The following is a 24,608-nucleotide window of genomic DNA, read 5'->3' as shown; positions in this document are numbered from 1 at the left end:
TTCCACGTAGGCCATTTAGCATTTGTTCACATGGGTTTTCATGAACCGCTCATTAAAGGTTTATGAGCACAGAGTGCACGTGGGTATAAGGAGATTCTGATTCAGATGCGTATTTGGAACTCTTATAAATTTATTTCAAGTAATCCCGATCCGTGTTGTATGGAAACTGTATTTAATGGACTTTTACTCCAATGCACAATGGCCGAAGAGAAATAATTAGGTGTATACAGTAACTTAATTTTTTTTTTAAAGAAAGTATGGATGGATATACCTGAGAAGGTGAGAAGGGGAGCGTTTTGACAGGTGGTCCTCGGGGTGGTGTGCTCTCATTCTCAGATCCCACGACAATCCGAGTTACATCTTCGAGCCTAAAAGTTGCTACCGTGGTCGAAGTGGTGCCCGCTGATGGGATGGGCCGGCCCGCAATGGGTGAAGAGCTGAACCTTGAGGCCGCAACAGGAGAAGTGATGGGAATGAGAGCATTAGGAGCGGAGCATGCCTTGTTGAGTTCGGAAATGGCCTGCCCATCAAAGCGAAAGCCAGCCACAGTGGGAGCAAACTCCACCTCCGCAGAAAGGGGCGGTTCCTCAAATTTTTCAGGGTTGGACAAAACATCGAGGGTGTCGAGGTCAATCCACACCGGCTCGTCCTTCATCAGGAGATTCTGCTCCATGCACAAAAAAAAGAGAGCAATCAGAGATTGCAGACTCTCACCAGGACTTCTTTTGAGTGGTGTATTTTTATAGGTTTTAGGGTAAATCCAATATGGCTGCCAAACCATGTGACCTATGACATCATATGTGTGAACCTTTTGTTCCTCATGGACAGGTGGTCATACGTGTAAAGATTCGCCTCAATGTGTTCAGCCACTTCAGAGAACATTTTTGAAGGTATATATTTTTTTAAACAATATGGCTGCCGAATCACGTGACCAATGACATGATGAAATTTTTTTCTGTGGACCATTTTATCCATAGATGACCCTCAAAAATATTCATACTGATCGGATGTGGTGTTCTACATATGCAATTATGACGTCATAACGAAGGCACCTATGACATCTTAGAGAAATATCAAACTCATTCCCCATGAGGAGTACTTGCGATATGCCAAGTTTCAATTTTTTCCTTGGTGCGGTTTCAGAGATACAGAGGTACAAAGTTGTTCCAATATGGCTGCCACACCACATGACCAATGACATCATAATCATCATTAGAAGATTCTACATGAGTAGTCGCACCAATGGTGGAAATTTTGTCTCAATCCAACAAGTGGTTGTGGAGAAAAACACGAAATTTCTATGCAGACAAACAAGCATACAGACAGACAGACAAACAAGCAAACGGACAAACAAGCGGACCCAAATGCAATAGCCTCTCCTTTGGCGAGGGTAATTAAAATTGCCGAAATAAAAAACAAAAATTAAATATTGCTTATTCAAGGAAGGGGGTAGGGGAGCAGGGGAGGGGATATGATAGGGGTGACCTTTGTGACTGGCTGCAAAGGTCAAACATCAACAGCCAACATAGTCATTAAAGACCAGGAGGAACAAGAAGCATTTTTGTCATCTGCAGGTCGAAATCTTAAAGAAAGAAACAAACACAAGGGAGACACGATGGAGAGACACCTCGTGTCAAACATCGCAAGTGGCCAGGGTCATGATTAATGGCCAGGCGTAAGCACAAGTTTATCTTGCCACATAAACTGAAAGGGTTAAAAAGGTCGCCAAACATCATAGGCCAATGGAGAAGTAAATACAACTTTTTACCATGGTATGTGCACACTCAATGAGAGCATAACGTTGGTACCAATCCTTCATTAAACATGTATGCATTCAGGTATCACCTGCACACAGCATGTCGTATTTCAAAGACAACATTGTTTCTGAGATCTAAAACTAGCTGCAGAGAAGAACAAGGACAACAAGGAAATCCAACACAGGTGGAAGCCATTCAAACCATCATGCCTGTGCGAACACGACACCAATCCAAGATCCAAGAAAAGAAAATGCAAAAAAAAAAAAAGTTTTAAATAATGAAAGAATTTTTTTTGTATTTTTGTTTTTTGTATTTTTAGCTCGCCTGTTCGAAGAACAGAGAGCTATAGCGATACCCCCGGCATGAGCGTCAGCGTGAAAATGTTAACGTTTTTGGTGAAAGTTATTTAGAAGCTTGCCATTCATCAATATGTGTACTTGAATGCTGATATTTGGCATGGAGGTTCCTTTGGGGTATATTATTGATGTAGTGAAGTTAAAATTAAAAAATAATTTCAAATGTTTTAAATTTTTGACCTGTTTTGAACTTAACTTTTTTGTAGCACATCAACGTTAAAGTTTTTGGTGCAAGTGATTTAGAAGTTTGCCATTCATTAATATGTGTACTCGGATGCTGATATTTGGCATGGAGGTTCCTTTGGGGTATACTATTGGTGTAGTGAAGTTGAAATTAACAAATGATTAAAAAAATTTTTAGCTCGCCTGTTCGAAGAAAAGAGAGCTATAGCGATAACCCCGGCGTGAGCGTGAGCGTCAGCGTGAAAATGTTAAAGTTTTTGGTGCAAGTTATTTCCTTTCTAATGTTTTTATCTACCACACTATTTTTTACTGATAACAATATACAAATACATATATTGCTTTAAAATTATTTGGATCAGACTTCACTGCAATGCTTTATAAAAAAATATTATTTGACTTGTCTTTTAAAAACGATAAATGTTTAAACAGGTGAGCATTGGGTGGCTTTGACACCAACTCTCTGGTTTTTTGTTGTAAAAAAAAAAAATTCCCCCCTTTTCTTCCCCTTCCTCAGGCTATGGTCACTGGTTCTGTCACTGTCTACTCTGTTGAATAATTCATCTGCACTTATTTTATCTCGAGCTTTCATTATCTTAAACATCTCCATCAAATCTCCTCACAACCGCCTCCTTTCTAGTGAATAACGCCCTGTCTCCTTCAACAGCTCCTCATAGCTAAGTCTAGCTAGGCCCGGAATCAATCTAGTAGCCCTGTGCTGAACCCTCTCTGTGGCATCTATGTCCTTCCTGAATTGTGGTGACCAAAACTGCACACAATATTCGAGATGTGGCCCTCACTAAATTCCTATACAACGTTAACACCTCCTTTTTTGATTTATCAATGATCCCCCTCCTTATACAGCCTAAAACCCAATTTGCTCTACCTATAGCTGCCTGGCACTGTGCTACCTGCTTACCTCCCATTTCTATTATCACCCCCAGATCCTACTCCTGTGTGACACGCTCTAAAATTACCCCTTACATCCTGTAATCTCTATTTCCATTGTTCTTTCCCATCCCCAACACCTTACACTTGTTCAGGTTAAATTCCATCTGCCAATCTTTTGCCCAATCCATGCAAGTATCAATACTTTCCTGTATCTGATCACCACCCCCTCTGCTATCCACGTTACCTCCGAGCTTTGTGTCATGGAAAGCTTACTCTTTACCCCATTATCCAAATCGTTGATGTAAATATTGAATAGTAATGGTCCGAGTACTGATCCCTGAGGTATCCCGCTACTTACATCCTCCCATTCACAGCCACTCTTTGCTTCCTACCACTAAACCAGTTTGCAATCCAATTAGCTACCTGACCAGACACTCCACAAGCCGTCACTTTGGCTATCAACCTCCGATGTGGTACCTTATCAAATGTCTTATTAAAGTCTAGATATACTATGTCCACTGCCTTTCCCTCATCCACCAAATCAGAAACTGCTTCATAGAACTCAAAAAGATTTGTTAAACAGGAACTACCTTTGGTAAACCCATGCCGACTACCTTTAATTAGTTTGTATTTTTTTTTAAATGGTTTCCCATCCGGTCTTTAATTAATGTCTCCAACACCTTCCCCACAACTGAAGTCAAACTAACAGGTGTATAGTTTCGAAATTTTTCTCTGGATCCTTTCTTAAATAACGTGTTACATTTGCTACTCTCCAATCCTCCGGTACCTGTCCTGACTCCAGTGAGCTGTTGAAAATATCCGTTAACATCAAGCTTACCTGCTCAGCCACTTCCATCAATACTCTCGGGTGCATAATATCTGGACCCAGAGCCTTATCTTCTCTTAGATTACCGAGCTGTTCCTTTACTTCCTCCACTCCAACCTGCATCTTCTGTAAAAGCCCTTCCTACAACTAGTTGATAACGGTATCTTAAAGATCATGACAAGTAAAGGAGTGTGGTCTTTGCACAATTGGTACACCTCATTCAAAGTAATTGCTACTTCTTAAATGCAAAGGTGAGGATCATGGAGAAGATGGAAAGGGGGGTGAAAAGAGGGGGTTCGATGGACAAAAAAGTCCAGAAGCGAACAAGCAGACAGTTGACAGATGTATAAACATGACCTGTAAGAAAAGGGAGGGTAGAGCAGAGACTAACATGAATAAACAAAGATCATCGATAGAAATGTGAGATGAGATCGTTGTGAGCTGGAACCTTGAAGCAGTGGAAGGAGGAACATGATTGGTCAGACAGGAAGGGAATTACACAGATGTGAAAAGTGAAAGACAAATAACCTCCTTGTCACCCTTTCAAATCCCAGACTTGTTGCATTCCTTTGTTCATCTTTTCTCCGACTTGTGTAATGACCTTCCTCAGTCTGGTCAATCACCCTCTTTCCTTTCGGGCTTCAAGTTGGCAGTCAACCATCTTCTCAGGTCATCTTCCATCCCTACCCGTGATCGTTTCTCCCATTATGAACCCTCCCCATCTCATCGAACGTTAATATTTCCTTCCCAAACACTCTCTTGTTCCTTCATCCCTTTACTTCTTGCATCCACACACATATTGTCCAAATGCCCCAGTGGTAGTGTGTTGCCGTTTCCAATGTTACTTCGCTCTTCCATGATCGACGTGTTTGTCCCGGCAGAATTTGGGAGAGATGGACTGCTCAAAGGACAGGGGGAGCAAGATTAGAGGAGAGACAGTGGAGGATTGAAAGACCACCAAACAGTCCACAATCAGAAAGCAATAGCACCTGTGTAACAAACAGAGATGCAGGTATATGCTGACCCAGAACGGAGAACAACACTGCATTGTGCTTCAAGAAAATTCTCTGCAAAACCAAGGAAGGGATTTGCTCATTATAGAATGCCTCGTCTGCACGTTGCTTTAGCGGCGAGCTTGTAGATGTTGTCTGTCCAGAAAAGGCCTTGGTTAATGCTGAGGCTGGAGAGCTCAAGGGACTGAACTTCTCAAGATTGGTCACAGAAGCAGATCGGTGGTTTTGCTTATTGTCTTTGCAGAGAATAACCGAAGGCATAACTTACCTGGATTAATAAATAAAGTCATGTTCCGAATATCGAATCAGTTTTTAATCTCAGCGATGTCTGCTGTGATGGATGTAGCCAGTGTTACTCTGTTACTGGGATTGCAATTGTTCAACGTAATGTTGAGTCATTTGGAAAATTATTTTTGCCATTTTACAAGGAAACAAAGGCTATTAATGAAAGTCAAGAAGATAATTTTCCAAGTCACTGCCTTGTGAGAGGCTAACCTCCTCTGCAGGTATAACCAGTTGATAAGAGGCCATTAACAGCCATGCACTTTGTGCGCATGAAGCAAGTTTGCCAGAAGCTTACTTTCCCGAGTGCTAGACTGTGTCAAAGGCATGGGATATGTCCAGAGACCGTCTTGGACTCTTGTTTCTGATTCAGGGGCTTTGTCGATTGCTGCATGAGGAGACGCAACATGCCCAGAGTTGAGCGGGTGGGGCAGAAACCAAACTTTTGAGCACCAATTAGATCATTGGAGAAGAGGAATGAAGATGTCAACAGTGATTATTGACTCCATTATTCTGATTTTTACATGAAGCAGGCTGAAATGATCACATCTGTATAGGTCCCCTTCTTCTCGGTGGTATTGGTCAACTTCATACAGATGCTCAGTGGCCAGAAGTGAATGACCTGCTGGAGAAAAATGTAAAGGAAATGCCAGTTCGCTGGAGCATGTACTGATGTCATCAATACCTATAACTGTGTTGCCAGTGTCATGCAGAAACTTAAAGACCTTCTAAGGTGGAAAAACTTGGTATTGAAATCACTGTTGATGGATAAGGCCGAACAAGGGGAGGATGGGGAGGGATGGGTCAGGGCTCTCGGCTTGGAAGCAAATATTGAAACAGCCTGCCCTGTCACATTCATGGTCTGCTGTGGAGCTATCGATAAAGAGTGAGGGGATTAAGAGAGACGGCATACACCAGAGGACTTTATCTGGCATCATGTCTTGAAAGAGCGAGACAGACAGGCCAGAGAGTACAACTTTGATACGAGGCCTGTATTGTATTCTGGATTGCCTCAGGATAAACATATTTGTTTGTGTCTTTGAGGAGCGATCCAAAGTTTCCTTCAGTCAGGCTTGCCTTCCAAATTGAGAAAGTGAGCTCTGTCGGAAACAGCGACCACTCCATGGTACCAAACCAATTTTTCCTTTTCTACATCATTATTACAATATTTACATTAAAACGTTTTTAAATAATCAGGAATGTTTAAATGCCAAAAAAAAAGACAATTGTAATTGTTATACCGAATCTATTAGTCGAAGCGTCTCTGCAAACTCTGGTATGTTTTTCAGGGGTGAAAGGTCGTCTGCTGCAGCCGCCAGGTATTTTGATGGAGAGGCAGGCTCGTGTTTAACACAGCTTTCCGATTCCACTTCAATGGGCTTGGGAGGGACAGCAGCAGGTTGGGAATGGCCGGAGATGACTGCAACAGGAAGCGGCCCATTCCAACCCAAAACTTCTGGCACAATATTATCTCTGGCTTCTCCCTATAATGATGGTGACAGCAGCAGGGAAAGCGGTGGGGTTAAAATTTAAATTGCATCAAATGACGAGACAGTTTAAGCCAGACAATCACAATTTGACAGCTCCTCAAAAGTTAGTTCAACCAGATGATCAGAGAGGGTACAAAATTATCTGTAAGACCCAACTCTTACCGTCTTCACACAGTTGAGCAACCCAGTATTCGCAGAGGATACAGGAATAAGAGGAGGGCCGAGGGCCAAGCAAGTGGTCACAGCGATATTCTGCTGAGGAAACTCTTTCAGGTATCCTTCTTGCTCGACCTTCCGCTTCATCGTCGAATTCCAGTGATTCTTGATTGCATTATCCGTTCTAAGGATTGAGAAATGACAGGAATAGCAAGTGTTATTGACTTCAAGTCCTGACCTTCTAGAAAGGTATAAAAGTACAAACAACTGCAAAATCTCACCTCCCAGGGAGCAGCTTTGCTATCTCAGCCCAGCGGTTTCCCAAGCGCTTCCGGGCCTTGAAGATGATCATGTCTTCCTGCTTTGTCCATGAGCACTTTTTCACAGTTGGGTTCAAGTGGTTATGCCACCTCTCACGGCACTGTTTGCCAACACGACCTCGCAGGAACTTGGCAATAAGTGACCAACGCTTTGGCCCAAAACGCTGCACCAGCTCAATTACCTGCCGTGCACACCCAGGAGTTGGTCCACAAGCAGTCACACTACTAACCACAACGGCACTTGGTATAGTGCATACCTCGACCAAGGTGAGCAGTTTACGTTTTGTATCCCACTGATAGGCCTGATCTGCATCCGTTCCAAACCCAAAATCTAATCGGCCTGTTCTTGTCACCTACCCAACTCATCCACAACCATTTGAGATATCGTGTTATACATCGTTTTTGGCCCCATCTCTCAAAAATTCATCATCTGGATCCAGATCCGGATCTTCATGAAAATCGAATCAATTCGTCCTCGTCACACGTGCAACCTGTACACTAATTTTCATTCAAATCTGTCGATAACTTTTTTATATATCCTGCTTACAGAAGGACAGGGGTGAAAACATAACCTCCGTCCACTTTCGGTGGCAGAGGTGATGATGAGCATCTCCGATTAAACAAAAAGTGAATATCACGTTACCTTTTCATCCTCTTCCTTTGTCCAGGGGCCTTTCACCAGGATGGGGTTGAGTACGTTCTGCCAGCGATAGCGACACTGAGTATCGGTTCTATTCTGCAATGCAATGCCGAGCATATAATGCGTCCTGGATCCGAAGGAATTGATAGTACAAACATACCAGGTGTGCACGAACTGCACCGTCTAGTGGGATTTCAAGGAGCTCCATAAACCATACAATTGTAAACAGGCTGCCAGTGAAAGCCATAAATCCCAATAATGTTAGAACATTAAAAAGAAAAAACTCTCTTTAATGTACTCATAAAACAAAGGTTGCATGAAGATGGCTCTGAGGCAGTTTACCAAATTAGAGAACCGAGAAATAAACAAGGTTTTTGCAAAAGCAGAGCAGGTGAAATGCATAGCAGAGCTCGTCATGAGCAAAATGCAGGTGAGAAAGTGATCACTCTCCAAAATTTTCGCCAAGGTGAGCAGAGGTGAATGATTAAATATAAGGGAAAGTAACTCCGTATAAGCAATAAGACAAAAAGTTGTTTGATCTCCTAAATTTACAGGAGTATATTTGTCAACTTCCAATCTAAGTAATCATGAACACAGGAGTATATGACATTAGAGTAAAAAAAATTAAACAAATCATTACAGAACACTTGAAATAATGTATGTCCACAAATCGACAATTTCATGGTGCGGGGTTGAGAGCAGAGAGGGCAAAGGGAGAGAGAGGCAGGCCTGCGTGTCTCAGTCGGAGTGCTCAAATAACTTGTAAGCTTCCAAAGTCAAATAAATAAAGAAAAACAAAGAAATTGATGGAGGCATTCCTCTTTTTCCCATCCTGTGAAACCAAGTTCCATATTCTCTTCAATCTCATTCTTCCTTCCACGTCTTTAAGACAGCTGTTCACCACCATCTCAGATAATCCCCAATCCAAAACCATGATCTTTTCCACCCCAATCCCGACTCCTTTCAAATTTCTACTTTTCCCTCCTGAGTTTTCTTCTGTATCCATCTTGTCCACCCCATGCATCCTCCCCTGCCCTCCCTCATTCCTCCCCATACCAGTGTGACCACTCCTCATTTTCATAAATGCCAAGGTGAGCCAATGAAAAAAGCCAAGAATTCACAAGGTTTCGGAAAAGCGATGATAATAGAAAACCTATACGCCAAGAAAACCTAAGGAAAACCAAGATGCCAAGGTGAACAACGAATAGCCAAGATCTTGTGAAAAAAGCCAAGGAGTGGTCACACTGCAACATACCATTGTTTGTCCAAATCTCCCTCTTTCTTGAACTTCAACTCTGCTGTCGGCATCCCCCTTCCCCGTCTATCCACAGTTCCTTTTGTCCTGTTACGTACTGATCCGTTCAGTGTACTAGCTCTTCCACGAACCTTGATTATGTACATAAAAAATATAAATGAAAAGGCAAGCGACAAATTCCTTGCCCCAAACGAATGCAAGGTGAGTATAAGGTGCATGCAAGCGATCGCTCACCATTCATGACGAGCTATATATTTATTTTAAAAACAATGCAAAACATTTTGTAACACCGACCAACGTGACTGGCTGCCGATGAGGCTTACTGTCCAAAATAAGTCAAGAATAAGTAAGACATGGGGAAGAACAAAACCAGTAAATAAATACCATTAAAAAAATAATAATAATAATAACTAGAACTGCCACTTTATAACTGCTGGCAGTGATGACCGGGTACCCAGTCCGTCCGCCTTTGATACAACATGGGACTTTGTGCAGATGACAGTCGCAAAGTTTCGCATTCATCGGGAAAGTGGTTCCAGAAAAAAACATTATTGAAGAGTGATACAAACAGAGGCCTGCTTCGATATGGCGTGGGACTGAAGAGCTACGAACCGGGCAGCACAAAGTGTTCAATTTCCTTATTACTGGCGAACAGATTCAAATAATTAAATAATTCTGGCTGCCAAACCGCGTGACCGATCAGGTTGAAATTTTAAACTTTTGTTTCGCATGTCGGCTGAATTACAAATGTGGAGTTTCATATATATAGAAGCAGCGGTTCCAGAGTAAACATTAATTAATATTTATCCTTCAATCCAAGATGGCGGCCAAACCATGTGACTTGTGATGTCATAATTTTCACCACATGTGCAAACACGATCGGAGACGATAAGTGCAAATTTTCGCTTCGCTTGGTTAAGCAGTTCCAGAGAAAACATTATTTAATATTTTTCTTAAAACCAACATGGCTGCCAAACCCTGGGGCCGATCCCGTTGAAATTTCAAACCCTCATTCCGCATGACTGTTCCAGCATAAAGGTGATGTTTCACATTGATTGATGCAGTTGTTCCAGAGTAAACATTAATTAATATTTTTCCTTCAATCCACTATGGCTGCCAAACGTTGCGTCGTACCTCAAAGGGGGTGAGAACTTTTTATTCGTCATGGAGAGGCGGTCATAGTGGTGGAGTTTCGCCTGGATCTGTTCAGTCGTGTCAGAGAAAAAGACGTTTTAAGATATTATTTTTCAATCCAAGATGGCTGACGAACCATGTGACCTATGACATCACAAGTTTATATTCTGCTTCCAACTGGGTATTGGAACACGTGTGTGAAGTTTCGTGTTAATCGGTAAAGGTGCGTTTTTCTATCCAAGATGGCCGCCAAACCATGTGACGTGTGACATCATAATTTTTAACTCTCGTGCAGACACGATGGTAGATGATAATTGCAAACTTTCGATTCGTTAGGTTAAGCGGTTCCAGAGAAAACATTATTTAATATTTTTCTTAAATCCAAGATGGCGGCCAAACCGTGTGACTTATCAATTCGAAATTAACAAACTTATATCGCCTACGTGTCCCGAATATACTTCTGAAATCTGCCCTTCATCCGACCAGCGCTTCTGGAGAAGAAGATGTTTGAAGGTTTTAGGGTTTTTTCAAGATGGCTGCCAAACCATGTGACGTATCAACAACAAATTAACAAACTTGAGAAAGGACCTCATGGGGAATATATGTGTTAAGTTTCGTCTTGATCTGTCTTGCCCTTCTGGGGAAGAAGATTTTTAAAATTTATTCATTTTCAATCCAAGATGGCTGCCGAACCTTGTGACCTATGATATCATAAATTTAAATTCTGCTTTCCATCGTCGACCCGAACAAGTGTGTGAAGTTTCGTGTAAATCGGATAAAGTCTATTTTTCTATCCAAGATGGCCGCCAAACCATGTGACTTCTGAGGTAAAAAATTTTTTACCATGTATGCAGACTTGAGCGTGGAAGGCACTTGCAAATTTTCGCTTCGATGGCTTATGAAATACCAGAGAAAACATTATTTAATATTTTTCTTAAATCCAACATGGCGGCCAAACCATGTGACCTATCACTTTGAAATTAACAAACTTGCATCGCATACATGTCACGAATATAATGCTGAAATCTCGCCTTCATTGGACCAGCGCTTCTGGAGAAGAAGATGTTTGAAGGTTTTAGGGTTTTTTCAAGATGGCCGCCAAACCATGTGACGTATCAATAACAAATTAACAAACTTGAAAGAGGACCTCAGGGGGAATGTGCGTGTAAAGTTTCGCCTCAATCTGCATAGCCGTTCTGGAGAAGAAGATTTAAAAAAAAAAACACCAAAAAACAAGATGGCGGCCGAATTACGTCATCGATGACGTCAAGAAAAACATTTTCGTCAGTGATTTTTGGCGTAGATGATGCTCAGAATTTTTCAGATTTTTCCCATATGGCGTTCTACTTGACGAATTTTCACCGGTATATCGCTTCACCTATGACATCATGAAAAATCACACGTGTTCCCCATCGGGAGCTTAGTAAAATGTATCGAGCGAAAAAATTTTCCATTGCACGGTTTCTGAGATACAGAGGTCCAAAGTTTATCGTTTTTTTCAAGATGGCGCCCGCACCACGTGACCAATGACGTCATAATTATAACGTGATTGTGCTATCAAAAAAGATACATACTGTGGTGAAAATTTTGTCTCGATCGGACTTAGTCTCCCAGAGAAAATGGTTTTTAAAGCGAAAAAGGGTGCAAAATGCCGGCGGAAAAAGAAAAATAATAACTAGAACTGCCACTTTATAACTGCTGGCAGTGATGACCGGGTACCCAGTCCGTCCGCCTTTGATACAACATGGGACTTTGTGCAGATGACAGTCGCAAAGTTTCGCATTCATCGGGAAAGTGGTTCCAGAAAAAAACATTATTGAAGAGTGATACAAACAGAGGCCTGCTTCGATATGGCGTGGGACTGAAGAGCTACGAACCGGGCAGCACAAAGTGTTCAATTTCCTTATTACTGGCGAACAGATTCAAATAATTAAATAATTCTGGCTGCCAAACCGCGTGACCGATCAGGTTGAAATTTTTAACTTTTGTTTCGCATGTCGGCTGAATTACAAATGTGGAGTTTCATATATATAGAAGCAGCGGTTCCAGAGTAAACATTAATTAATATTTATCCTTCAATCCAAGATGGCGGCCAAACCATGTGACTTGTGATGTCATAATTTTCACCACATGTGCAAACACGATCGGAGACGATAAGTGCAAATTTTCGCTTCGCTTGGTTAAGCAGTTCCAGAGAAAACATTATTTAATATTTTTCTTAAAACCAACATGGCTGCCAAACGCTGGGGCCGATCCCGTTGAAATTTCAAACCCTCATTCCGCATGACTGTTCCAGCATAAAGGTGATGTTTCACATTGATTGATGCAGTTGTTCCAGAGTAAACATTAATTAATATTTTTCCTTCAATCCACTATGGCTGCCAAACGTTGCGTCGTACCTCAAAAGGGGGTGAGAACTTTTTATTCGTCATGGAGAGGCGGTCATAGTGGTGGAGTTTCGCCTGGATTTGTTCAGTCGTGTCAGAGAAAAAGACGTTTTAAGATATTATTTTTCAATCCAAGATGGCTGACGAACCATGTGACCTATGACATCACATGTTTATATTCTGCTTCCAACTGGGTATTGGAACACGTGTGTGAAGTTTCGTGTTAATCGGTAAAGGTGCGTTTTTCTATCCAAGATGGCCGCCAAACCATGTGACGTGTGACATCATAATTTTTAACTCTCGTGCAGACACGATGGTAGATGATAATTGCAAACTTTCGATTCGTTAGGTTAAGCGGTTCCAGAGAAAACATTATTTAATATTTTTCTTAAATCCAAGATGGCGGCCAAACCGTGTGACTTATCAATTCGAAATTAACAAACTTATATCGCCTACGTGTCCCGAATATACTTCTGAAATCTGCCCTTCATCCGACCAGCGCTTCTGGAGAAGAAGATGTTTGAAGGTTTTAGGGTTTTTTCAAGATGGCTGCCAAACCATGTGACGTATCAACAACAAATTAACAAACTTGAGAAAGGACCTCATGGGGAATATATGTGTTAAGTTTCGTCTTGTTCTGTCTTGCCCTTCTTGAGAAGAAGATTTTTAAAATTTATTCATTTTCAATCCAAGATGGCTGCCGAACCTTGTGACCTATGATATCATAAATTTAAATTCTGCTTTCCATCGTCGACCCGAACAAGTGTGTGAAGTTTCGTGTAAATCGGATAAAGTCTATTTTTCTATCCAAGATGGCCGCCAAACCATGTGACTTCTGAGGTAAAAAATTTTTACCATGTATGCAGACTTGAGCGTGGAAGGCACTTGCAAATTTTCACTTCGATGGCTTATGAAATACCAGAGAAAACATTATTTAATATTTTTCTTAAATCCAACATGGCGGCCAAACCATGTGACCTATCACTTTGAAATTAACAAACTTGCATCGTATACATGTCACGAATATAATGCTGAAATCTCGCCTTCATTGGACCAGCGCTTCTGGAGAAGATGTTTGAAGGTTTTAGGGTTTTTTCAAGATGGCCGCCAAACCATGTGACGTATCAATAACAAATTAACAAACTTGAAAGCGGACCTCAGGGGGAATGTGCGTGTAAAGTTTCGCCTCAATCTGCATAGCCGTTCTGGAGAAGATTTTTTTAAAAAAAACACTAAAAAACAAGATGGCGGCCGAATTACGTCATCGATGACGTCAAGAAAAACATTTTCGTCAGTGATTTTTGGCGTAGATGATGCTCAGAATTTTTCAGATTTTTCCCATATGGCGTTCTACTTGACGAATTTTCACCGGTATATCGCTTCACCTATGACATCATGAAAAATCACACGTGTTCCCCATCGGGAGCTTAGTAAAATGTATCGAGCGAAAAATTTTTCCATTGCACGGTTTCTGAGATACAGAGGTCCAAAGTTTATCGTTTTTTTCAAGATGGCGCCCGCACCACGTGACCAATGACGTCATAATTATAACGTGATTGTGCTATCAAAAAAGATACATACTGTGGTGAAAATTTTGTCTCGATCGGACTTAGTCTCCCAGAGAAAATGGTTTTTAAAGCGAAAAAGGGTGCAAAATGCCGGCGGAAAAAGAAAAATAATAATAAACAGAAGAAAAACAATAGGGTACCCTGTACTCACAGGGTACCCTAATTAAACACTTAAGATTGGTACAGACTACAATGGGCTCTCAACGTACTGGCAAATGAGCAGAGATCTGCTCCCAGTTATTCAATCCAAACTTTTCCAACAGCCGTCGCAGGTTTTCATCCTGGAAAAAGTTGCACGATTAGCATTCGTGATGCACAGGTGCAAAACAAAGAAGAAAAAAACAGTGACGGGAGTGGAAGCAGTTCAAATGCAATTGGAAAAACAAGGTATCCAGCATCAATAAGAAGCTTTAACATTGAAGGTGTTCTTAATTAGGGCACAAAACGCCATCACTCACCTGTGGGATAGCCGAGAGGTATGCACACTCCCCCTCTAAGCTGTCAGACCTGTATTCAAATCTTGGCCCAGCTGTAAACCGTAAATCTGATATTTCGGAGGAAGGGCGAGGCATCGATGTATGTGCTGTCCCTCGGATGGGCAATAAACTGGATGTCCCCTCTGCCGGCATTAATTAACCGTTGTTAAAGATTCCATGGTGTTATTTGTGAAGAGTAGGCGCGCTATCGCCAGCATCATGAACAAATTACAAATTCCTGCTCTAACCTACAGGGGGCACTGCATCATCAACGGTACAGCCGCACTTCCAGGCAAATGGTGCAACCCCACAGCCATGTGCTGCATCCAAAAGTCAAAGAAGACCCACCAGTGAGTAACTAAGCATCTATCGCAAGTTAGACTGAAGTTTCATGGAAGACCTTCAAACTCCATGCTCGAAGGAGATTGGGGTAAACCCTTCCCTCCCACAGAAACAGTTCAAATGCCGTCTTTACCGGTTAGCCAATTAAATTATCATCTTGGATATGTCACAAGACCCACATGATAAAACTCTCTACCAGGTGCAGCCTTAGGCTGATAAGTGAATATCAATCAACATTTCGAACTTTCCTTCTGCATTGAGGGCTTTGCCCAGAATCGCTTGAGCACAATCAACAAACTGATCGTTTTTGCCTTGAAAAGGTTTTAGAAATGTCGGAAGTGTGAGCAAAGGTGACAGTAACCTATACAAGCCCACTGAGGTAATGCAGCGCAGGGATCGACATTAACGGTTTTCCGACTGTCTGGGGCAGACAATTATGTCCATCGAACAAATGAAAACCTTAATAAACCTGTATGAAGAACATGTCAATTTTACCACCTGAAAGGTAAAATAAAAATAACTAGCATCCGTTGAAGACAAAGTCTTAGATATCCCCCACCATATTAAATGAGGATTAACAAACATATATTCCCTAAGCGTGTGCAATATGTATGTGAAGTTTCCCCTTGATCTGACCAACCGTTCTGGAGAAGATGTTTGAAGGTTTTAGGGTAAATTCAATATGGCCACCAAACCATGTGACCTATCAATTAGAAATTAACAAACTTCTGAAAGGATGTCTTGGGGAAAGTGTATGTGAAATTTTGCCTCAATCTGTCCAGCCGTTCTGGAGAAGAAGATTTTTTAAATGTATTAATTTTCAATCTAAGATGGCTGATGAACCATGTGACCTATGACATCATAAGTTTACATTCTGCCTCCAATCCTCCAGTGGAATAAGTGTGTGAAGTTGTGTTAATCGGATGAGGTGTGTTTATCGATCCAAGATGGCCGCCAAACCATGTGACTTGTGACGTCATAATTTTTACTATGTATGCAGACATGATAGTTCCAACTTTTCGCTTCGTTAGGTTATGTGATTCCAGAGAAAACATTATTTAATATTTTCTTGAATCCAACATGGCTGCCAAACCATGTGACCTATCAATTAGAAAATATCAAAAGGCACCAGTTCACCACTTGCTTGATATGTGTACCAAATTTTGTAAATATATCTTGAGGGGATTTGTAGTTAAGCTCCGGAAACGAAATGTGATGGACGGACGGAACCCATTTCTATATCCCCCGCCAACTTCGTTGGTTGGTGGGGGATAATAATTAATTAACCCCATACCCATCTATCTCCATAACTTCCAGGTACTTATCTAATTGTAATTTAAACTTATCTCCTGTTTCTGCTGCCACTACCTTTCCAGGGAGACCATTCCATGCATTAACTACTCTCTGAGTAGAAAAACAAGATATTCTAGTTTTATATTTTAAATTAATTCTTTGAACTTTGTCGAACATGTTTTTCACTTGGAAGTTATGGGTTACGATGTGTTAATAAAGGTGTGAAAAGTCTGTTTAATGCAATTTAATTCCAGGCTCCAAGGCAACAAAAGGTGAAAATTTTGAAAGAGGGTTTAGACTTTCTTGAGGCTCTGTGCTGTCTGCTCTCCCCCCCCTCCCCTCAGTATCTATGACCACCCCCAGATCCTTCTCCTGTGTGACACACTCCAAAATTACCCCTTGCATCCTGTAATCTCTATTTTCATTGTTCTTTCCCATCCCCAACACCATACACTTGTTCAGGTTAAATTACATCTGCCAATCTTTTGCCCAATCTATACAAGTATCAATACCTTCCTGATTCCGATCACTCCTTCCCCCTACCCCCCCCTCACCTGCAAGCTTTGTTTTATCTGCAAATTTGGAAAGCCTACTGTTCACCACACCACTACCAAATCGTTGATGTAAATTATGAATCATAGTAATGGTCCGAGTACTGATCCCTGAGGTACCCCACTACTTACATCCTCCCACTCACAACCACTCTTTGCTTCCTCTCACTAAGCCAGTTTGCAATCCAATTATCGACCTGACCAGACACTCCACAAAGCCTCACCTTGGCTAACAACCTCCAAAGTGATACCTTATCAAATGCCTTATTAAAGTCTAGATATACTATGTCCACTGCCTTTCCCTCATCCACCAAATCAGAAACTGCTTCAGAGAACTCAAAAAGATTTGTTAAACAGGAACTACCTTTGGTAAACCCATGCCTACTACCTTTAATTAGTTTGTATTTTTTTTTAATTGGTTCCACATCCGGTCTTTAATTAATGTCTCCAACACCTTCCCCACAACTGAAGTCAAACTAACAGGTGTATAGTTTCGAAATTTTTCTCTGGATCCTTTCTTAAATGATGGCATTACATTTGCTACTCTCCAATCCTCCGGTGAGCGATGAAAGTCCTGACTCCAGTGAACTATGAAAGATATCTGTTAACATCTCGCTTACCTGCTCAACCACCCCCCTCAATATTCTCACGACTAAAGCTTAATCTACTCTTAGATTACCTCGCTGTTTCTTTACTTCCTCCACTCAAACCTGGGTTTTCTATAGAAGCCCTTCCTCACCACCATAGATACTCTCAGCTATTGTTAAATCCCCTGACTGTTCTTGTGTAAATGTTGAAGCAAAATAACTATTTCATAAGCCTGCCATCTCATCTTCCTCACCAACGAATCTCCATCTGTTATTCCTCAAGAGGTCCACAGACACTTGTTCGAAGCTGTTATTTACTCCTCAAATAATCTCGGATCTTCGTAAAGGACACAGGTATGTGTACACCTGTTTAAACACCGGCTATTATTGTATAATAACAAAAAATCGTCCTTTTCTCCCATTTTGCAACCGTAATTTAATGAACCACTAGTGTAGCTTGTTGTACCACTTCTCCTCCCAATTATTGTAACACCAGCAAATACCACATGTCGCTTCACTGACAGGAATACTAAAGTGTGTGGGGGGGTGGGGCAGGAAAAGAGGGGGAGAGAGAAGAGAGAGCGAGAGAGGGGGAGAGAGAGGGGGAGGGGGAGAGAGAGGGGGAGAGAGAGGGGAGAGAGAGGGGGAGAGAGAGGGGGACAGAGAGGGGGAGAGAGAGGGGGAGAGAGAGGGGAGAGAGAGGGGGAGAGAGAGGGGAGAGAGAGGGGGAGAGAGAGGGGGAGGGAGAGGGGAGGGAGAGGGGAGAGAGAGGGGGAGAGAGAGGGGGAGAGAGAGGGGAGAGAGAGGGAGAGAGGGGGAGAGAGGGGGAGAGAGGGGAGAGAGAGGGGAGAGAGAGGGGAGAGAGAGGGAGAGAGAGGGGAGAGAGAGGGGGGAGAGAGGGGGAGAGAGAGGGGGAGAGGGGGAGAGAGAGGGGGAGAGGGGGAGAGAGAGGGGGGAGAGTGAGGAGGTGGAAGGGAAAGGAGAGAGGAGAGAGGAGAGAGGGGGAGCGAGGAGAGAAGAGGGAGGAGAGCGAGGAGGAGTGAGGGAAGGAAAGACAGTGTGAGGTGAGCGGAAGGGAAGGCAGATATCCAGTGGAACATAAATTATGATTCATACTGTCTCATCAAAATGATTCTGCAAAGAATAACTGTGAAGATGGAAACAAAATAATATCTGAAGTCCATTTTCTGCCGGTCATACCATCAACACAGTCTGGAGACAAAACCCGCCGGACGCATCCGGAGCCAAGCCATCCAGACACAAGCAATGCTCGGGCACTTGCGAAGACAAACTCCCATCCGGACACGTCCAGAGACAAACTCACGTCTGGCAAACTCCTTTCCGGACATAAATACCGCCCAGACGCGTCCGGAGACATGCTCCTGTCCAGACATAACCACCGTCCATCCGTATATGTTCAGAGACAGACAGAAAGAGAGAAAGAGAGACAGAAAGAGAGAAGAGACAGAGAGAGGAAGAGAGGAAGAGAGAAAGAGAGAGAGGGGGTGAGGACAGTGAGAGAGTTGTGGGAGGAGGGTGCTACACTGAAAAGGAGAGGGTAGAGCAAGGATGGGACAAGGAGAGAGGGGTAAGAGTAGGGGAGAGAGCAGAGATAACATGTTAAGCTTTATGAACAACACACACACACACACACACACACACACACACACACACACACACACACACACACACACACACACACACACACACACACACACACACACACACACACGCACACGCACACGCACACGCACACGCACACGCACACGCACACGCACACTCACTCACACACGATATCGGCAATTTTTCGGGAATAGGCAGGTTGGAGTCTGTGTGATTACCGACTACAGTACGAAGAACTGCACACAACCAAAAAACCATAGTAGCTTTCATCAAAAAAACAACATTCCATTCATATAGACGTTTCAGGGATATGCTCACAAATATTAATCTTGATAAACAGATGCACGTGACGGGTGGAGAGAAAAATTTGACTCGGTAATTTAGAAAAGACGTTAATACGTAAAACGGCTCAGAAATCGGGTGTTATTTCACAACTCGCTCAGGATGACGGGACAGAAACCACAAACCGCTCGCTCAGGATGACTGGGCACGAACCACGAACCACTCGCTCAGGATGATGGAGCACGAACCACTCGCTGAGGATGATGGGGCATGAACCACTCACTCAGGATGATGGGGCATGAACCCCAAACCACTTGCTCATAATGATGGGGCATGAACCACTCGCTCAGGATGACGGGGCACAAACCACTCACTCAGGATGATGGGGCACGAACCCCAAACTACTCGCTCAGGATGACGGGGCACGAACCCCGAACTACTCGCTCTGGATGATGGGGCACGAACCATGACCCACTCGCTCTGGATGATGGGGCACGAATCCCGAACCACTTGCTCAGGATGATGGGGCATGAACCACTCACTCTGGATGACAGGGCACAAACCATGAACCACTTGCTCAGGATGACGGGGCACGAACCACGAACCACTCGCTCAGGATGACGGGGCACGAACCACGAACCACTCGCTCAGGATGACAGGGCACGAACCACGAACCATTCGCTCAGGATGACGGGCACGAACCATGAACCACTCGCTCAGGATGACGGGGCACGAACCACGAACCACTCGCTCAATATTTTTACATTCATGTTAAAGTGGGGGATTGTCAAAAGAATTGGATGAATTATAATATGTGCTCATGTACTCCTGCACCACGAGATGGAATAACTAAAAAAGTGGACGTCATCACAGCTGTCAATACCATAAGTCCATGTAGTTGTACTCTTACAACAGAAGTTAGCTACATCTATCATAAAAAATAAACTAATATAAACAAGTCTTTCCTGTCCGAATACCAGAGCCAATCTGGTCATTATGTAACAGCTATTTTTCTCAACTATGTCAGCTTTCACAGTGAAAATGTTGAGATAAAAAAATATATATGCAGTAATTTTCCAGCTTTTGTCAGGTGTTCTTTAAGAACAAAAAATACCGAAATTGCTGAATTTGGATATGAAGTTTTAAAGAGAATAAAAAAAGGAAGAGCAGTTCTGCTGAATAACATGGTAGTGCTTTGTTGTTGTGCATGAACAATAAAAACCTCAAATTGAGAAAAAGAACTCAAATAATTATCAAGTGGCCTCTGACGTCACCACCATTAGTGCCAGTGTAAAGGTATCCAGGATGTTTCTGTGACTGCAATGGAATGTGGTGAACGTGAAGAAAAAAAAAAATTTGCTGTCGAAAGTAATTTAATAGCATTAACTATTTTGATAAGCTTGGTGTTGGGCTAATGGTTAGGGTGGTGAGCTTAAGATCTTAGGGTCTTGCGTTCAAGCCCCTGTCATTCTGTTGAATTAATACCAGGTGGGATGACTCGGCCTGCCATCCTTCTGAGGCTGGTGAAACGAGTACCAGTGTGCTGGTAACAGGGGGAATTGCATCAGTAACACAGCTGTGCCCCCAGGAAATGATGCAGCCAAGCAGCTCCAGGCTGCATACAAATAAATAAAATAATAAATAAATAAAATAACGATTCTGACAATTATTCAGAGTGAAATGATTGAGAAATTTACACTCTGAAATATCAAAGGTTTGAAACATGTATTTTGTTGCCTAAAATGGTCGGGAATGCGCAAGAGAGCGTCGAGATAACTCCAGCATTGTTGAAGATTTTTATACACCTCCTTATCAAATCAGCATACAGGTATTTGAGAAAGTGCATGTGGAGAGCCCTGCATAATGCCTTGTTGTTATGCTTGGTATACTTACCCATATCCCAATCATACTCTCTTTTAGCTTGCCTAATTATTTTCTTTCTAGGCCCTATTTACTCCGATACAGTACTGATAGGAGTCTGACTGCAGTCCTGATATTTTATAACAAACGCCTTCTGCTGCTCCTTAATAGCACTCTTTTCTCACTGTTCAACCACCTGGCCTCTTCCTGCCTCGAGTTGTTGATTAGCTTAGGTCAGTTCAGCTCGAACAGGCCCACAGCACGGAGATAGCCGATCAATCTCCCGGGAGCGACCGAGAGATCCCTCATAAATAAGATGTTGCGCTCTTGCCTTCATGGAGCCAGGACAGCGCAGTCTTCAATAATGTTCTGCCTCGAGGTTTACAACTCATTGGGCGACTATCGGGGACTCCTCTTCACGGTGGTTGTAACCACCTACGCAAGTAGGGGGCCAAATCTTCTGCTTTCTTCCCTGCTGCTTAGATTTGTCAGGGCAGCACAGTCACGGTCAGAGCGCCGATCGGTCCCCATGGACAAAGCCCTTTCCCTCTTGTCCTTCTAACTCTGTTGTGGCCCTGACTTTATGAAGGCAAGGGTACACCATCCTGGATGTGAGGGATCTCTGTGTCGCTCCTGGGAGATCGATCAGCTGGCTCTGTGCCAGGGGCTTGTTCGAGAGAACTGTCCGGGGCTGTACAACAACAACACCTTATTAGAATGTATTTACACATTTGCTCCTTGAAGTTTCCCATCTCTCTGATGCCAATTATCTTCTTGTTGACTTCTCCCCATCTACATCACCCAACTCTCTCATACCCTCAAGGTTTGCCTTCCTGAACACGAATAGCCTTACTGTACTATCCTGAACTATAACCCTTAACATAATTATCGCTCACACTACATTATGGTCACTTAATTCTAAATACTTCCTGACCTCCACCATATAGGGATCATCACTTAAAAGGTCCACCACTGCAATTCCTCTCATGGGGTTATCTAAAAACCGAGTTAAAAAGCAATCCTGCACTAAATCTAGGAAATCCTCATCTGTTCTGCCCATTCCCTGTTCATAGATCCAATTATAGCCTCTCCATCCTCCTCTAGCCTATGAAAGGCTGAATTCCCTCCTCAATTCCCACTGAAAACCTTCTTTCCCGCCTTTCTATTTAGCAAAGACCATCATTCTCGAAGCACTCCCTTTGCCCCTGAAATGATTCCCACTGCTCCCTAAGTGCAAAAAGTTGCTGCCTCCACCATTGGCACAACTTGGCATATTTTAACCCCTCATGTGGTTGTACTTATTCCTTTAAAGCCACAATGACCATGAGTGAATGAGAGGATCTTTGTAGAACTAACCACACTCGCACGTGGGTGAAAAAGTTCAAAGATACATCATGGGAGCGCCCACATGCTAGCGGTACAAACAGCTGGACAAGTGAAATGGTTGAGTGGATGTGGAAATCTAAAACCGAGCTGTCCCACGGATTGACTCAAAAAAAAAAAAACAATTGATGTTTTACGCTGCAATGGATTGCGAGTAAAATCAGAAGCATGGTTCACACCTCTTCTCGGGTCCATTTTGGATTGCCAAACACATTATTTTCTTGGGACGACTCTTGTGATGTTGGAGTGTAATCATGATCCTGTAATTCTCCCTCATAGTCATCCTCCTCCTCCTCATCATCGTCGTCGTCGTCATCCTCTTCTTCTTCCTCGTCGTCGTCCTCATCATCATTCTTCAATACAGGTTGCCTTGCAGATTTCATTGCAGCAGCATCGCTATGGAGTTGAGCATTAGGTCAGGAAGCAAAGAAAGAAATGAATTGAAAACAGCAACGGCATAACCTGAAATCAAAGGAGGTTTCACAAGTATTCTTCTCAACATTTTTATTCAGCAACTACAATTCTTTGGGTAACTCCTCCGCACTCTGAGAGATAAAGAAAACTTCAAACAAACCCATCTTGTTGATCCAGATCACTTCTTACAGCAGGGCTCTCCCCAGACCTGAAAACACAGAGAATTGAGTGAAACCTGACTTTTATGCCAAGTGCAATGTACTCTTCAAACTCGAGTGAAGTTGATGGCACGCCATTGTTAATCCCCACGCCTCACACCGAAAGCAAAGTTGAAAGATGGAAAAATGACGTAATATCAAGTTTTGAGTAAAAAATAATTTCCCCATTTTGACCCCTGTGACCCCAAGTTCCCACCCCTGGGGCATCAATGATACCGCTCTCGCACCTTCTTGCCATGTTGTGATCATCATTACCAAGTTTGGTGAAATTATGCACAACTGTTTAAGAGGAGATAGCATGACGGGTGGACAGACAGACGGAGCAGATTACAATATGTCCCCCTTTTATTTTTTTTCAAAAAGTGTAGGAATAATGATCATAAATGCTGGCACTATTGAGTGCAAACCATGCAGCTTACTATTGATATTCTTCTTCTTCTACAAAGTGCCTGATTATTGCTACCATATCATAAACTTGGGCAGGAAAGATTTTTGCACCCAGTCTTTCACGAACTGGCTAGCCAGGCCCGACGTTCCACTAGATCAGATTTGGGCAGGAATTTGTGACTTGTTTAGCATGTCGGTGATAACTCGCCTAATAGTCGTGAAAAATACTGTTGGATTCTTCAATGAATGCTTGTTGCTATATCGGGTTCCAGTTAGACGGAACACCCGGCTTAACGTCCATCCGAGCATACTTTGTGACGGAACGCTCTGCTTGCGAAGCACCATTCCGACAGTTTTATCGTCATGTCGGGAATCAAGCCCAGATGAAATAGCTCAAAAGTACCTGTGCACCATCCTATCAGACAGAACGTATCACGTATACTGTTCCTTAATAAACTAAAGTGTTCATAGAACACTTTGCCCCAATAGTCTTGAAAACAAAAGACATGGGAAGGGTCTGTGAACGGCAAATTTGATTGGTCGAGATGACGTAAAGTGTTGTCCAAGTACTCCGAAATGGAAGGTTTTTGAAAGTGCAAAAAGGTGATTTGTGTTTTCCCATGTTCAAGTATATCATTCAATTGAATTAAAATATAGATTTTAAAGGGGGGGAGGGGAGAAGAGTTTTTCAGAAGTTTACCGTTGTTGATGCCGAGTCGGTTACACTACCTTATCCAACATGGTACATTAGCTCTTCGTGCCTGTTGTTTGTATCCTTGAGGATGTCGCTAAAAACAGTAAATTTCCTGGTTGGAATGATTTTCAAATTTTTTTTGACTGCCAGACAGGCAGACAGACTAAAAAAGTAATCCTACTCCTCTCTGCGCATGCGCAGTCAGAACGAGATTCCGTACAATTTGCCAAATTCAGAGCAAAA

At 42.6% G+C, this 24,608-nt stretch overlaps 1 protein-coding gene across 4 annotated transcripts in view; it reads right to left on the bottom strand.

Annotated features, from left to right (window-relative positions):
• Positions 1-24,608, bottom strand: part of LOC147012713 (myb-related protein B-like) — a 117,536-nt gene that overhangs the window by 87,770 nt on the left and 5,158 nt on the right. For 3 of the 4 annotated variants that reach the window (XM_085853807.1, XM_085853810.1, XM_085853806.1), the window contains exons 2-9: positions 23,227-23,274; positions 22,832-23,048; positions 14,465-14,536; positions 7,915-8,007; positions 7,233-7,453; positions 6,958-7,135; positions 6,547-6,789; positions 272-664 (exon numbers count right to left, since the gene is read on the bottom strand). In XM_085853807.1, coding sequence (XP_085709933.1) covers positions 272-664; positions 6,547-6,789; positions 6,958-7,135; positions 7,233-7,453; positions 7,915-8,007; positions 14,465-14,536; positions 22,832-23,048; positions 23,227-23,274 — 1,465 coding nt within the window. The remainder of the gene's footprint in view (positions 1-271; positions 665-6,546; positions 6,790-6,957; positions 7,136-7,232; positions 7,454-7,914; positions 8,008-14,464; positions 14,537-22,831; positions 23,049-23,226; positions 23,275-24,608) is intronic. The other variant, XM_085853808.1, reaches the window with a different exon arrangement.

Source organism: Eptatretus burgeri, chromosome 14 (genome assembly GCF_056783735.1).
Source record: "Eptatretus burgeri isolate ZD-2024b chromosome 14, Ebu_testis_v1, whole genome shotgun sequence".
Taxonomy (NCBI): Eukaryota; Metazoa; Chordata; class Myxini; order Myxiniformes; family Myxinidae; genus Eptatretus; species Eptatretus burgeri.
This window is presented reverse-complemented; position numbering and strand designations above follow the sequence as displayed.